Genomic DNA, 15,710 nt, shown 5'->3' with positions numbered 1-15,710 from the left:
CTCACTTGTCCTCTGACAGAAACAGGCCCGCAAGCCCCCGCTCCTTCTCCTCAGCGGGACTCCCGACAGACCCCTCCAGGCTCTGGGCGCTCTCCATAGGGCTGTCCATGTCTGACTCCTGGGGGCCCTCAGGTGGGGCCAGCGTCATAGCCTCCTCCTCGTCCTCGGGAAAGAAGCCAGGTTCCCTGGGGATGAGCTCGCCATCAGCAAAGGTGGAGCCCGAGACCTCGCTGCCCTGGGAAAGACAAGGGAACAGAATGAGCAAGAGTTGGCTCGCTGGGATGCGTGTTCCTCATCAGGCTGCAAGGGCATCAGCAAGCCTGGAACAACACAGACGGAGGCTCAGGAAGGACAAGAACCTGACACCCAAGGATGAGAAAGCCTGGGAGGTTGTCTTGGGGGGCCTCACGCTGTGAGGAGCCAGACCGCAAACAGACAGTATCCATGGAGAAGAGAAGGGCACCTGTCAGTGCACTACAGCCCTCATCACAGAGTCTGCATGGGATGCCGAGTACTTGGAGAAGGTGCCCTGGCGATCTGCATTAAGGACACAGCATGGCGAGTGGCCTTCAGAATAACCCTGGCCTCACAGAGTTTAACACAGCATGGCAGAGGGAAGTCTGCCCAGCTTGGGACCCAGCCTCCAAGACTGCAGGTCACAGAACCTCATTTTCTCCTTGGTAAAGCAAGAGTGCCAGGACTACCCAGTCCACTGATTGAGGTATTTCATGTTAGCCCCGGGCACACAGTAGGATCTCAATGAATAAATTCTGGCCAGAAGATGTGATGCCAGTCGGGGAGACGACTGTCGGCCTTGGCCCTGACATAGTCATGCTGGGGAGCAAGAACCCTAGAGGCCTTTCACTTCTGAGCTCTGGCCCAGACTTGCCCTCTCAGGGTTCAGTGTCCAGCTCAGGGCCGTGCGATGTGGGGACACAATAAAGAAGCACCTGTGCCTTTTGCTGAAGCCAGCTCGGAGAAGGGCTGTGGCTCGGGCAGCTCCTGACAACTGTTTCTTGGGCTTGCTTCCTTCTGAGGAGATGGGTGCTTCCCACATGGCTCTGGTCTACCTGTTCCCATGGGGATGTCCCAAAGTTCTGTGGTGTGCTCCTTGGCTGGCAGAGTGCTCTGTGAAAGTGCTCCCCTCATTCCGGGTTCCAAGAAGGGCACCAATGAGGGCTGTGAAAAGCCTCTGCTAGTTTTAGACAAGAACAGGTCCCAGGGCAACTCACTTGGGACCCCTCCTATCTCAGGAGCTATTCCTATTCCCCAATAAACCTTTTCTATTCAAGAAAAAACAAAACAAAACAAACAGGTTCCAGGACATCTGAGGCAGGGAGGCGCCTTGGAAGTGCCCAACGTGTGCAGCACGTCTATCCCCAGAAGGAGAGCCCTGGGCCAAGAAGACAGCTGGGCTCCTGCTTGCTTCCTAATGCAGGATGAGCGCCAGATGGAACAATAAAGATGGTGTCAGGCACCCCTGACTGTGGAGTAATTAAAATCACACAAATGTTCACAGGGTCCTTTCCACCTAGATGCCACTAATCTGACCCCACAAGGTTCCGAACCTATCAGCTCTTGCACCCTATGCAAGGGCTTCATCAGCAGGCAGAAAGCTGCATCCAATGGACATAAACAGAAACCAACATCATGAAACACCTACCTCCATCCACAAGCAGAGCTTCAGAGTTCATATATCATCCTTTTCCTTTTCCTACCCATCTCCAAGACACACAGTGTGACTCCCATTTTTACTGGTAGGAATCAGGCTCAGAGGATAGCTTGTCAGAGTCCTCTACCAGTAGCCTGCTTCCACTTATCACCAATGTCTCCACACTTCATGGATTTTCAAACTCAAAGAAACAAGGAGGAGATGCACTTTAGAATGGCATGCTGCTCGTTGTGATGCCCAGATGTTCTGCTCGATGCAGCAACTTCCACATCTGCCTCTACCAACTCCACGGGGGACTCTGGTTAGCCCAGTGACACCCAAGAAAAACAAAGGCGGAGACTGCAAAGGGGGCTGGGGCTCATGGGGGAGCAGTGCGCATGGTCCCTGTCCACTCCAGGCCATGAAGAACTGCAAACCTCACCCTGACAGCCACACGGGCAGGAACTGTCAGAAGCTGGGCCACTTGGCCAAGGGCCTTTCTTCCAGTTGTCCCATAGCCCTATGGCTACGGCTCCATTCCCCCTTTTGTAGGCAAAGATCCTTGCCCAGGATGGTGCAGACTGGGACCAGACTCCACGTCATCAACACCTAGTTTCCCCCACATCTGGGGTCCTGGGGAAGCTGCAGTCCACCTGGCTCCCGGAAAGCAGGCAGTGTCACCTCAGGTGTCTGGCTGGCCTTTGGGCGGTTCAGGTTTGGCTGCCCGGATACAGATCCAAGGTTTATGTGGTGCAATCTTCCCACTGATAAACCAACTCACAGAACAGTGCAGGTGGGTCCTTCGGCTCCTCACTCGACATCCCACAGCAGCACCAATGCACCAGGAGATCGGCCCAAGCTTTTGACAGGTGACAAGTGTGCCCCAAGTGGCCTGTCTCAGGCACAGGTCAGGCAGGAGGGGCACAAATGTCCCACCCTCCAATAAGACCAGCTCCTTCTTGGCAGATCTTTAGTTACACCTGCCTGGCCTCCACCTTTCTTTCACAAAGTGACCTCTGTCTGTCCATCTCTCACAGCAGCCTTGGGAGGGCTGTATGATGTTGGATTCCTGTTTCCCTCTGACACCTGTATGGGCTTCTGCCCTGAAACTTCCCCACTTAGAGGACCCTGAAGCCAGGCTCAGACATGCAAGGCCAGGCCTTCATCTACCCTCTGGCTACACACACACTCACTCCAGCTTTTCCTCTTAAAATTAGCTACTTCCTTTATTAACACCTTTTCATTCAACCCACAGTTATTTGCCCAAGGCAAGAAGAAACTTTAATTATAACTTCAAAACCATTTCTCATACTTCCTCCTAAATTAAAAGACAGCTATAAGAAAAGTAACTGTTTACCTTGATTAGTTCAGGACAGGATCACTTTGTTCCTGACCCAAGACCCTTTCAGTCTGGCATATGTAATGGACAAAAGCTTTCTTGTTCACCCTCCCTAACAGGCCACAATCCCTGTCTCCTCAGCTGCAATCCCCTGGTCCTTGGGGAAGGTCTGGGTGGGGCCACAAGCACCTTCTCCTGGTGGGCCTGGGAGGGGACCACTGGATGGGGGCAGCCTGCTCTGCTCCCCCACTCTTCAGGCAGCGAGGCGCTGGAAAGTAGCTCTTATCCTTCCCCAGCCTCTTCTCACAGGCTGGGAGAACTCAATGTCCTATCAGAACCCCTGCTGAGCCAGGGTCTCTGTTTTTAAAAGTTGTAGAGGAAGAGGGAGAACCAGTCTGTAATGAAGTCACCTTCATGAGGTTCTAGGTGGCTGGGGACATGGGCTTCCTGAGGCTGTGAGTGATCCTCCAGCCAGGTCACCCGTGCGGGTCACTGCCACACGGAGCACCTGTGTTCAGCTCCCAGAAGAGGCTGCCTTGCAGCGTGCACCCAGGAGACCTTTGGCTGATGTGGATGAGCCTCCTGGGGCTGGTTAGGTAAATTCTACTGGGGTGGATGCAAAATGCCAGCCTCATTCCCAGGCAAACCCAGGGCTCATTTCAGTGAAGGGACTCCAGGCCGAGGCAGCATGTCAGAGTCCCTCCCCCAAGAGCTGGGGGTAGTGGGAGAAAGGATGGCGTCAACTCTACCTCATCTTTCTGCTGGGTGGGTGGCCAAGAACTGCCCACTGGCCCTGTCTACCTGCAACGGTGCTCTCTGGCCCCCAGACGCTGCTCTGGAAGGCTGCCAGAGTCACAGGCAGGGAACGGGCTTCCCAAGAGCTCATGTCTCCAGGCAGCCAGTGAGCGAGGCCAGGGCTCACAGCAGCTTCTGAGACTCTGCCCCTTGGAGCTCCCCTCTCCTGACCCTTTCCCAGAGTGTGAAAAAGATGTTCATGCAACCTTCCAGTTACCATCCAGTGGCCCCAGCCCTGGGGACAGGTCCAGGCCTTGAACTTCACGAGAACTCAAGAGTTGCACAGAAAGCTGTGGCTGGTCTTTGGGGGAACTTTAGGGAAGGGATGGTATACTCCACAGGAAACACATGGCACTGTGCATGGTCCAATATGATTCCCCAGGGCTCCGGTCCTGGAGACCTAGAGGCAGCTCTGAGCACAGGACTCCTGTCCAGGGCCCAGGGCCAGCTCCCAAGGGCCACATGGGCTTGGCTGGTTTATATCCACACGGCCCCAGGGTCACCTCCCTCCTGTGTCAAGGGCTCCCAGAAGCAAATGGGATAAAGGAGATACACTGTTTCCCTTCACAAGCCCAGGGAGTCCTGGGGATGGGACCAGGTGAGGGCTCAGCACTGGAGCCTGGCAGACTGGAAAACTCGTAAGCTGTGTGCCCGAGACCTCCCCGACTGGGCAAGGACTTTCATCTCTACCCTCAGAGGCTACTCGAGGCCCACACATGGCAATTCACACAAGCACCAGACACTGTGGGAACTGAAGTCCTGGTCTAGCCTCTGAAGGGCTGCGTGTGGTGGAAGCTGAGCTACCCTACACTGGGGTCTCCAGTTGGCCAGAGGGCAAGGTCCAGAAGGCAGGCAGCCAGGCTAGGGTTTCCAGAGAGCTCTGAGGCCCAGGTCTGCTGCCCTGGCAGGGCAGGTCTGTGCCACCAGCATCCTGTGCTGCTGTGTCCCCTGCCTCTACTTCTCACCACTTCAGCTGGGGCTGGACAGAGCTGAGCCACCCTGGAGTGGGAGTCTGGAGGCACACAGGCTGCCTGCGGGGCCTCTCTCCAGTCTCAAGAGCTGTGTCCACCCGCCAGCAGGGCCCAACGTCACCTCTTCCTCTGTAGGAAGCTGCCAAGGGCTGAATTCAACACAGGCTGAAAAGGCCAAGTATTGATACGTATGGAGGCACCAAGCCTTGGAGTGGCTCACAATGCTCCACTGTCCCCTGAGGGGGTGGCAGGGCCCATGTGAAACTGCTTCATTTGGCTTTCGCCCTCTCTTACCTTGCCTGGCTGGGGAGCGGTCTCAAAGTCGTCACACCCACCAGACCACTAGGTTTTCCCTGCAGCCGACAGTGGGGCAGCAACCCTGAGTGACTGCGTTTCCTCGCTCCCTTCCAGAACGAAGGTGCTGAACGGGATCCTCGGGGATTCCACGTTTGAACCCAACAGGAAGGCACACATGCTAAGCGACTGTTGAGTCACCAGCTGAGCCAAGCTGCACCGTGGCAGGCTGAGCTGGGAAAGGTTCAACCACAGGAGCCCGAGGCCTGTGCCAGTTCTGATGTGGTCATCGCCTCTCTGTGTGACCACTGCACAAGCTCTTTAATTTCTGAGCTCCTCCTAAAAACAGTGGTGAGAGCACTTATGTGACAGGATTGCTGTAGAGAAGCTACAGTGGTATCTCCCATCTCAAGGATGCTGCAAACATGGCAAAGAAGGGAGGGGAGGAGCCAGGCATGGTGGTGCATATCTATATACCCAGCACTCTGGGAGGCTGAGGCAGGAGGACTGAAAGTTGTAACCCAGACTAGGCAGCTTAGTGACTTAACAAGATCCTGTCTCAAAAATTTTTAAAAGGGCTGGGGACATAGCTTAGTGCGTAGGCCTCAAGCTCAATCCCTAATACCACAAGGGATTCAATCTGCAGTTCAAGTCCTGCCCCACCATTTACAAGCTCTGTGGCCTTTGGTTTACTGAACACTCAGTGCCTCAGTTCCCTCACCCACTAACCATGATTACAATTCGAGCTGGCAAGCGTCCCAGGCACTTCGCAGTCTTCACACAAACAGAAAGTACTTAGTATATGTGAGTCATTATTGTCACCATGTTGAAAGAAGATGCCCAGGGTGCTTCTGAGCTACTGGCTTCATTCTCTCCAGCCCCGGGGCCCTTTCCTGCTGACCCCTGGTGACACACCAGGCTAGTAGGTTGGACTCAGCTTTGGGAGGCCAGAGTTTTGTAAGTTCTGGAGCCTGCCTGCGAAAGTTGGCTGCCTCTGCTCCCCCAGCAGACTTCTGTCCTGCCTGCTTCCTGGGAAGGTCCATCTGCACATTAATTACAGCCCTTAATAGGTGTTAAGATGAGATGCCCTGGGGAAGGGAGTCCAGGAGGCTCTGAGGCTCGGGCTCCCTCCACCCCAGGCCTGGCAAGAGCTCTCCTCTGCAGGCAGTAACTCGGAGCCAAAGCAGAGCTCTGTGGGAACAAGGCTGGGTAAAAATAGCCTGGGTGAGCACATCCCAGCTTCCCTCACAGCCAGGCCCGCGGGCACACGTGGAGTTCCACGGCAGGGAAGGTGTGGGGAGAAGTGCGGGGGCCGAAGCTTCAGTTTAGGAAGCTGATTTGCAACACCCCAGGTCCAAAGGGGAGAGGGAGGGGGTTACTTGGGCTGAGATCTACCATAGCCTATGGTGGATCCAATGCTCTCATCACACAAAGATGGTGCCAGCAGAGGTTGGTGAGCAATTCAGAGCTTGGTAAGAAACTCCTGCTGTGGCTGCAACCCCTGCTTAAAGTCATCACAGAGGCAACTCACACACTCTCTCTGCCAGTCCTACATTCTCCTCCTGACACAACAGTGTTCGGAGACTGGGAGGAGGGAAGCATGCTGCAGCTCCCAAAAACCTTAGAGTAAGGACATCACACAGCCTCCTGGGGCTGAACCCAAACCAGAGATGGGCAAGTTGCCAACGGGTCACAGAACTAGGGGTCTTCTGGGAAGTGCCAACAGGGTGGCTCTGAGGCAGATTCACAGTGTCCACTCGGGCCCTGTCCAGAGGTGCTCTGCCTGGCTCACCAGCATGTCCAGCCTGACCTGACTCTGCACCACAGCTAGAGATCACTCCTGTCTCTCCAAACTTTCCACCCAGGCCCCTAGGCCAAGTCACCACCACCCTACCAGGAGCCTGCTGACCTGGGTGAGAAAAGGGCTGCCCAAGCTGACAACCAGGGGCATTTCTCACTTCAAAGCAATCAGCTTTCATTCTGGCTTTGTAGGTCCAGAGAGAAGCAGCCTTGAATAAGAGTAGACTTGAGCAACAGGGGCATGGGAAACACCAGTGAGACACAGCTTTCAAGCCTGTTTGTTAGGCTACAGGCCAGAGCTTGGACTGTGCTGTGTCCCCATTGGAAACACCATCCATCTTTGGGGAGATGATCTAACCTCTCGGTCCCCACAGTGACACTTTCACACCAGCAGCACATGAGCATATCAAAAGTTGGCAGTTAGCTGGGCATGGGGGCCCACGCTTATAATCCCAGCACTAGGCTGAAGCAGGAAGACCAGGAGTTTCAAGCCAGCCTGGGCTACACAGTGAGTTTGAGGTGAGTCTAGATTACAGAGTGAGATCCTATCTCAAAAACAAAACAAAAAAATTAAACAAACAAACAAAAAAGCTGAAAGTTAAAAAAACTACACTGTATTACTAAAACACAAGAAAAAAGGAGTTAAAAGTATGAATCATAAAGGAATAAAGGAAAGAGGATCAAGCATCAGATAAGACAAATAAAAAATAACTATATCAGAAAAAAAACTGTTATCGGTAACACCTTAAACACACCTGGGTAAACAATTCTATCAAAAGTGTCAGATTAGATTAAAAATAACCGCTATTTTATGAAACACAATTTAAGCTTAAGAACAAAGATTGGTGGAAAGTAAAAGAATGAGGAAAGATAAACACCAACTGAAAGAAAGCTATAGGGCCATACTGATCTCAGATGAAGAAGTTTAAGAGGGGGAGGATGCTTAAAATGATTTAGGATCATTTAAAAAGAAATAACACTCCTATAGTTTATGCTTCAAATCACAAAGTTTCAAAAATACATAAAGTAAAATTTAACTGTACTCAGAGTCAGAGATTTGAAGGCTGGAACAAAAAATCATGAGGATCAGAGAGAACACAGAAGGTGAGACCAACTCAAACCTGACCTGATACACACAGAATACCACCCCCAACAACAGCAGAGTAAAATCGACACATCCAAGTTTGACCAGACACTGGATACTGGTGCGGTGCCAAAGGATCATGCCATAGATTGCTGCAAAACCAAGGATCATTCCATAGATTACTGCAAAACATAGAGTAGCCCCTACATTCTCTCCCATGTAGGAGACAAGCTAACGTCCTTTAACACAGTGAACAAACAGTGTAATTATGAAGAATCAGACGCTGGCCAGCACCTAGTATGGCACAATAAGAGCTACACAGTAGGCTGAGCATGATGGCACACACCTGCAATTCCAGCACTGGAGAGGCTGAGGCAGGAGGACTGCTCTAAGTTTCAGGTCAGCCAGGACTATATAACGAGACCTTGTCTCAAAAAACCTAAAAGCATACATACAGTTTAAAAAGAGGTACACAGTAGCTCCTATGTCAGTCTTTATAAAGTGCTTCACATTTAAACAAGCCTTAGGACCGGGCCAGGGATTTAACTCAGTGGTTCTGCTGCCTGCTTTGCAAGCGCAAGGACCTGAGTTCAATCACCGGTACTAAAAAAAACAAAAACAAAAACCAAAAAACAAAAAACCCAAAAAACAAGAAAACAAGCCTTAGGATCTAACTTATTCTAAAGGGAAAACAGCACATAAAGTAATGAAGGAGAATGTAGACAAAAAAAGTACATGGGAACTTCACAAGACAATTGGCCTGGTCTATTAGAAAAAGAATGCCATAAAAAGGGTGGAGGAAGATTTTTCTAGACCATAGGTTCTCAAAGTTCATCATGGACATGCATCAGAATTACAGGGTGGAAGTGGGAGATGTGTTGTTAAAACTCAGATTGTATCAGTTTCCAATTAAGCCTGGGAAGAGGTATGAAAAAGTGCATTTCCACGGGTTTAGATAGGTTCTAAAAAGCAAGACAAGCATGGTGACACCAGCCTATAATCCCAGCACTTTGGGAGGCTGAGGCTGATGATTCCAAGTGCAAGCCCAGCCTAGGCAATGTAGTGAGACTCTTTCAAAATACAAAAGGGGAGGGCTGGGGATATAGGCCAGTGGTAAGGCTCTAGGTTCAGTACCATACCCACCCCCCAAAAAAAAATTTTTGTTTTTTTTGAGACAGGGTCTCACTATGTAGTTGAGACTGACCTGGAACCAACTATGTAGCCCAGGTTGGTATCAAACTCACAGCAATCCTCCTGCCTCAGCCTCCTGAGCGCTGGGATTACAGGCATGTACCACTATGCCCAGCTAAAAAAATTTTTTAAAAAAGCATTTCTTCTTTCTTTCTTTTTTTTGGTACTGGGGATCGAGCTCAGGACCTTGTGTTTATGAGGCAAGCATTGAAACCACTGAGCTAAATCCCTGGCCTTAAAAAGCATTTTTTTTCTTTTCTAATTGAGTTTATTGGTACATTTTACGTATACAGTACAGTTACATTCATCCTTGGGATCCTGTACCTTTACATGACAGGTCTTGGTTCTCACTTTTCCCCCTTATCCCCACCCTCCCTTCACCCTCTCCTCCCTTCCCTATTTACAAATATTTTATTTCCATTTTTTCACTTTCTCATTTTTGTTATTTTCCCTTATTACCTTTCCCCTATCCTTACCACTTCCCCTATACCTTTAGCCCTTTTCTTCCTATTTTGCACTGTCAATTATATCATTAGGATCTTATGTACCATTATAGTTTTTCACACCAGAGAAACTATTCGGTATTTACACATGTGTGACTTATTTATTTCACTTAGGAGTATATCCTCAATATGTATCCATTTTCCTATGAATGACTCTAATTTCTCATTCTTTATGGCTGAGTAGTATCCCATTTTATAGAAAAACTACATCTTCTTTATCCAGTCTCCAACCGATGGGCAAATGGGCTGTTTCCAAGATTTAGGTATTACAAACTGTGCCGCTATAAACATAGGTGCGCATATATCACTGTGATATGATTCTTTTAATTCTTTTGGAAAGATTCCCAGCAGAGGATGGCTGGGTCCAGTGGAACCTCTAGTCCCAGCTCTTTGAGGTATCTCCATATTGACTTCCACAGTGTTGCACCAGTCTGCACTAACAATGCAGAAGGGTTCCTTTCTCCCCACAACCCCACTAACATTTGTTATTGTGTGATTTCTTGATAGCAGCCATTCTTTGTGGGGTGAGGTGGAATCTCAGTATTGTTTTCATCTGCATCTCTCAAATGACCAGTGATGTGGAACATTTTTACATATATTTACTTGATGCTTTTACTTCTTTGTATGAGAAATGTCTGTTCATTTCAGATGCCCATTTTTTAATTGGGTCTTTAAAAAGCATTTCTAATGAGATCTCAGGAGATGCTGCGAGAGCTGGGATCACAACTTTGAGAACCACTATCCTAAATTATCAAGGAACATAAAGGCTGAATATCACCCTCAAGTCAGATGACTCTGCAAAAGACATTTTAAAATAATACAGCTGGATGTGGTGGGACACACCTGTAATCCAGCACTTGGGAAGCTGAGGCAGGAGGACTGCCAAGAGTTCAAAGGCCATCCTGAACTACATAGCAAGACCATCTAAAAAAAATAATAATTTAAAAAAATTTTAAAGGATTCATTTAACAAGATGTAACACTCATACACATTAAAAAACAGTTTCAAAATTCATAAAGCGAATGTGTAAGGGCAAATAGAAAAGATAGGATATGGTTTAGATATTCAGTGGTATTAGGGAATTACACAATTTTGTTAAGTCTGTCAATGGTATACTAGTTATAAAGTAAAATGTCCTTAAATTTTTATGTTTTGTCTAATTTCCTCTAATTTTGTCTAATTTCCTCTCAAATGGTTCTGGGAAAAAAGTCATACACACAGATAAAACAGATATGGCAGCCGGACATGCAGATCCCTGTGGTGCCATCTTCCCCCAGCCAGTTCCACGGGGTGTCTCAGTCGGCCATGGGCTGGCGTGGGTGCAGGTGAAACACTGAGGGCACCCTCTGCAGCTCATGAGGCTGATGGGATCATGGGGATGTGGACGTACTGCGACCCCTTGTAGAGCTGGGCTTCAGGCAAAACCTTGGGGAGATACACAGGTTCGTGGCTGGGCCCTACCCTCCACAAACAGCTTTCCCAGGCAGACAATGTCCCAGCAGCCATAATCAGTTCGCCCGGATGTTCATTTTTTGTTCTGTTAGAAGTAAGAACCTAAGGCCGAGGATTTAGCTCAGTAGTTCCACTGCCTGCCTCACAAGCACAAGGTCCTGAGTTCAATTGCCAGTACCAAAAAAAAAAAAAAAAGAAGAACCATATATGAAAACATAAAAAGACATCTTCCCCCAAACTTGCTGAACTAAGGAAAAGTGTAACATCCCTGACAGTTTCAGTTCCATTTAAAAGTACTATGAACAAGTGAAGCAAGCTTGGGAACACTACCCTCGTTGGGCGTGGTGGCACATGCCTATAATCCCAGCACTCAGGAGGCTGAGGCAGGAGGATTGCCAGAGTTGGAGGCCAGCCTGAGCAACATAGTGAGTTCAAGGCCAGCCTGAGCTACACAGTCAGACCCTGTCTCAAAAACAAAACAAAACAAATAATCACTACCCTACAGGAAGAGCACCAGGAAATACCAAGCCTGGAGGCCTAATACTCTCCTCCTTGAGGATTAAGTGATGGCAACAGTGATGGTTCCAATGGATCAGACCCAGAGGCAGCAATTATGGCTGAAGTCAAGATCGAAAGAGTCTCTCAAAGACTACTCACACGTCAGAACGCTAGTAAAAATGCCTCCAAGTGGAGCGCCTGGCCAGGAGCCATCCCCAGCGGGCCCCTCACTGCTGCCCTCTCCACTCAGGCGCCAAGCTCTGCCCATCCTCTTCCTGCTTTTCCCTTTGGAGAGAGGCTCCCAAGACCCTTTTCTGCTATGGGCTGCACTTTATCCCCCTAAAATTCGTGTGCTCAAGTCCTAACACCTGGAACCTCAGAATGTGACTGCTTTTGGAGAAAAGGTGTTTGAAGAAGCAATTAAACTTAGATAAGTCACTGTGGCAGCCCTAATCCAAAATGACTTGTGTCCTTACAAAAGGACACGAGTGATACCCAGACACAGAAGGACAATCGTGAAGGTACAGAACACTGACAGAAGCCTCAGAAGAGGCCCTGGCACCTTGATCTTAAGAATTCTGGCCTCCAGAATTGCAAGAAAATATGTTTCAGTTGTTTAAGCCACTCGTTAGGCATCTAATTCTCTCTTCCTTCCCAACCCCAACTCTGGCAAAACCCCCTCCCAAGCCCCACCTGGAGTTTTCACCCACCTCCCCACCCCAATAATGGAACTTAGTTCCATAAGGTCAATTCAGTTCACACTCCGAGAGTGTTACTGGCTCATCGAGAGACTCGGGATTCGCCTACTTATTTACTTCTAGTCTTTCCTCAAAAGAATGCTGAATTTTCTTCCACGGTAGATCTGAAATACTGACATTGCCATTTTTGTTTTTCAGTCCTGGGGTTTGAGCCCACGGCTCCACACAAGCACAATTCTAGGCAGGCATTCCACCACTGGGCTATGTTTCCAAGCCCCCAGCCGCTTCTTAAGAGACTATATTTTGCTAAAACCAACAGTTGGTAGATCTACGCTGATCAGGATAATGTTTTGGAAACACTACTTATACAGGAATCTAAGTCAGTTTTTCCCATTTTCTTGTATTCTCTCAGCACAGCTATTGTAGCTTAATTTTAGAGACACATGCATAGTCCAGAGACATTAGAGTTACCAAGTCGAGTACTACTTGTGCAGAACTGTATTCAATATACTTACAAGACAGGTGTAAAACCAATTTACCTAAACAGTGACTGGTTTCCCAAAGAGGAACCTGCCAGTCAGCCCTGGAACCACAGGCTTTATACACAACCTCTCATCCTGAGTTGGTCATCTCTGCGATCAGAAGGGTCCAGGAATTGAACAAGATAGTTCCAGTTTCTCCACGCCAGACAATATTTCTGGCTACTTAAAATCCAGAGAAAATCTCTTCCTTCTGTTGTGGTCAGTATGGGAAGAAGGGCCTTCCCAGTCCTGGGTCACATGAGCACCCTACTCAGCTGAGATGCCAGACTCCCTATAACATGGTGGGAACTTGAGCACCTTTCCCTCCTGCCATGGCGGTCAGGGTCAGTAATGGTGACAGAAAGTACACCTGAATTTAGCTGATTCATCTCCCAAGAAAAATACATGGGAGGTGAAGCCAAGGTGAACCCACCTTCTGACCAAGCCCTCAGTGGGGTGTGACTACCCACAAAAGCCCTGGGTCTCAGATCCAAGTGCCTTAGTGAACCCACTTCCTAAACAAACAGGATTCAAAGAAGCCATCTGGTCTACCCTTGCCCCTCAGCCAGAGCCAATAGTCTTGATTTTCAAATGAGAATGTAGACTTCAGAGCAAATGGTCAAGGATTATGAAAACAGAATTTAAATTGCTTCCACATCTGGAAACCAAACCCAGCAGCCAGCCCAAGAATTCCAGGCATGCCAGCCAGTGAAGAAGCCAGAGAAGCCACAGGTCAAGGGAGATGTTTCCTGTTAGCAGGATCTCCCCTCACCCACCTACCTGTATGCACACAGCAGGTCTCCTTGTCTCTATGAGTGGCTGGTGGAGACACACCCTGGGGGATGGAAAGGAGGCTAATACTGGAGCACCTCCCATGATGATCCTGTTCCATGCATTACAGCAGCTCCTGTTTTCTTATCAACAAGGGAGCAGTGTCCAGAGAGTTCAATCAACTTTTCTCCTGCAGTTACTCTCCTTTCCAGTCATCTACCAAGTTATGGTTGTGTAAAGCTGAATCAGGACTCCCTAACCTCAGATACCCCATCTAAATTCTCAAAGATTTCCCAGGCACTCACTGGATGCTCCTATTCCCATCAGCCACCACACTCCAGTTCTCCTGAGAAACCCATGGGCCGGGAATTGGGGCAATTCACGTGTCAAAGCAGAGACCACAGGCTGCGGACTGCGAGGGCACACATCAAGGACTCTCCTGGCTTTTGGAACAGGCAGCTATTTTGGGCTACAAATTATAGCTTTTAAAGATGTGGCTGTTTGAAATGAAGGCTTAATTACTCACACAGCTAAGAACTCCTAGGGCTTACTTTGGGGGCTCCATATTTTATTATCATAATGGAACCTCAGACTCAAAGCAAAGGCCTGGGACAGGGAAGCAGCATCTTGGGCCAGCTCTTTCCCCTCTGGGAATCTATCTGGCAGGTACCCTCGAGAGAGGCGACATGGGACTTCCCAGGGACAGGGAGGACACACTTAGGTGGAGTGGCACATGGTCTGAAGTTGGGGGTGGGGGTCTCTGCCCCAGAGGCCCTCCAGCCATGGGAAGCCAAGCAGGGTTCCAATGTTCACCCACAGCTAATGGCCAATCTTCTAGACCAGGGAGATCAGACCAGGCCAATCAGCCAGCCTCCTGCCAAGCCCTCCCCTGCTCCATTTTCTAGTACTTCTCATCAGCCCAGAGCCTCATCAGTTCTCCTATCAAGGTCAGATCAAGTATCAATCTCTGTCAGGGCACTACCCAGCTGTATGTTCCAGCAGCTGCTGTCTTGAACTCGAGCTCAGCTTGGGGGTCTCGGTCCACAGAGGGATGAGCAGCTCGGGTACCATCCCAGGCCCTTCCTGCAATAGTGAGAGGCCATCAGGTCTGACTGCAGCTGTAGCCTGGGAATCCCCTCAAAGAGCCTGTGAGCTCCCCACTGCCCTGGTGTCTCAGACCAGCAGCAGAGCCTGTTCCAGCAGACCGCGGCCTCAGGACATGCCACCCCAGCACACCATACCACAACTCCTGGTCCTTTTCCACTCTCCCTGTCCTTGGCACACGCTGCTCCCTATATATGGGGCACAAACAGCAGCTCACCAAAGAGGGGGCTTCGAGTCCCCGATACCGAATACAAACTCAAGGGAGTCAGGCCATTGGTCTTTACTGGAGCCTCAAGTGGGTGCCAAGGAGTGGGGTGGAGGAAAAGACTTCGAAGGAAAACAAGATTTAAAATTATCCTCCAGCCGGGCATGGAGGTGCACGCCTGTAATCCCAGCACTTGGGAGGCTGAGGCAGGAGGACTGCTGTGATTTCCAGACCAGCCTGGGTTACATAGTGAGTTCCAGATCAGTCTCAACTATATAGTGAAACCTCTCAAAAAAAATAAATAAATAAAACTATCCTCTGCTGTAATCCCAGCACTAAAAGGCTGAGGCAGGAGGATCACAAATTCAAGACAAGACCGGGCTACACAGCAAGTTCAAGGGCAGCCTGGATTACATAGTGAGACCTTGCCTCAAAATACCAAACAAAGAAAAGAAAAAAAAAACTAAACAAAACACCACCTGCTCTTAAAGTTTCCCTCTAGCAAGCAGCTCCTGCCAAGCCCCACCCGGTTAGCCTCATCAGCCATAGTCTTCCCGTGCTGGTCCCCCAGGGCCTTCATGGGCAGCCTAGGCCAGATCCTGTGCGGCCTTGCCACCCACTGCTCTCCCTCTCTCCATCCTGCCGGATGCCTGCAGCTCAGCCATCCTGAACGGTGGCACTGTGGCACGTCGTGCTCACAGTCCCTGTGACCTGCCTGTCCAGACCTCCTCCATCTGTCTCAGCGTGTTCTGTGAACAAGGATCTCCTGGAGATCCTCAGCACTTAGCTAAAGAAACACAAAATCCAACTGTCTTAAACATTGGAGGAGGAGG

General features: G+C 49.6%; 1 protein-coding gene across 2 annotated transcripts in view; it reads right to left on the bottom strand.

Moving 5' to 3' along the window:
• Rab11fip4 (RAB11 family interacting protein 4) overlaps positions 1–15,710 on the bottom strand; it is a 72,682-nt gene that overhangs the window by 13,084 nt on the left and 43,888 nt on the right. For both annotated transcript variants that reach the window (XM_019210384.1, XM_019210385.2), the window contains one exon: positions 6–235. In XM_019210384.1, the coding sequence (XP_019065929.1) occupies positions 6–235 (230 nt within the window). The remainder of the gene's footprint in view (positions 1–5; positions 236–15,710) is intronic.

The sequence above is a fragment of the Fukomys damarensis genome, unplaced genomic scaffold (assembly GCF_012274545.1).
Source record: "Fukomys damarensis isolate Sample0158 unplaced genomic scaffold, DMR_v1.0_HiC HiC_scaffold_13, whole genome shotgun sequence".
Classification (NCBI taxonomy): domain Eukaryota; kingdom Metazoa; phylum Chordata; class Mammalia; order Rodentia; family Bathyergidae; genus Fukomys; species Fukomys damarensis.
This window is presented reverse-complemented; position numbering and strand designations above follow the sequence as displayed.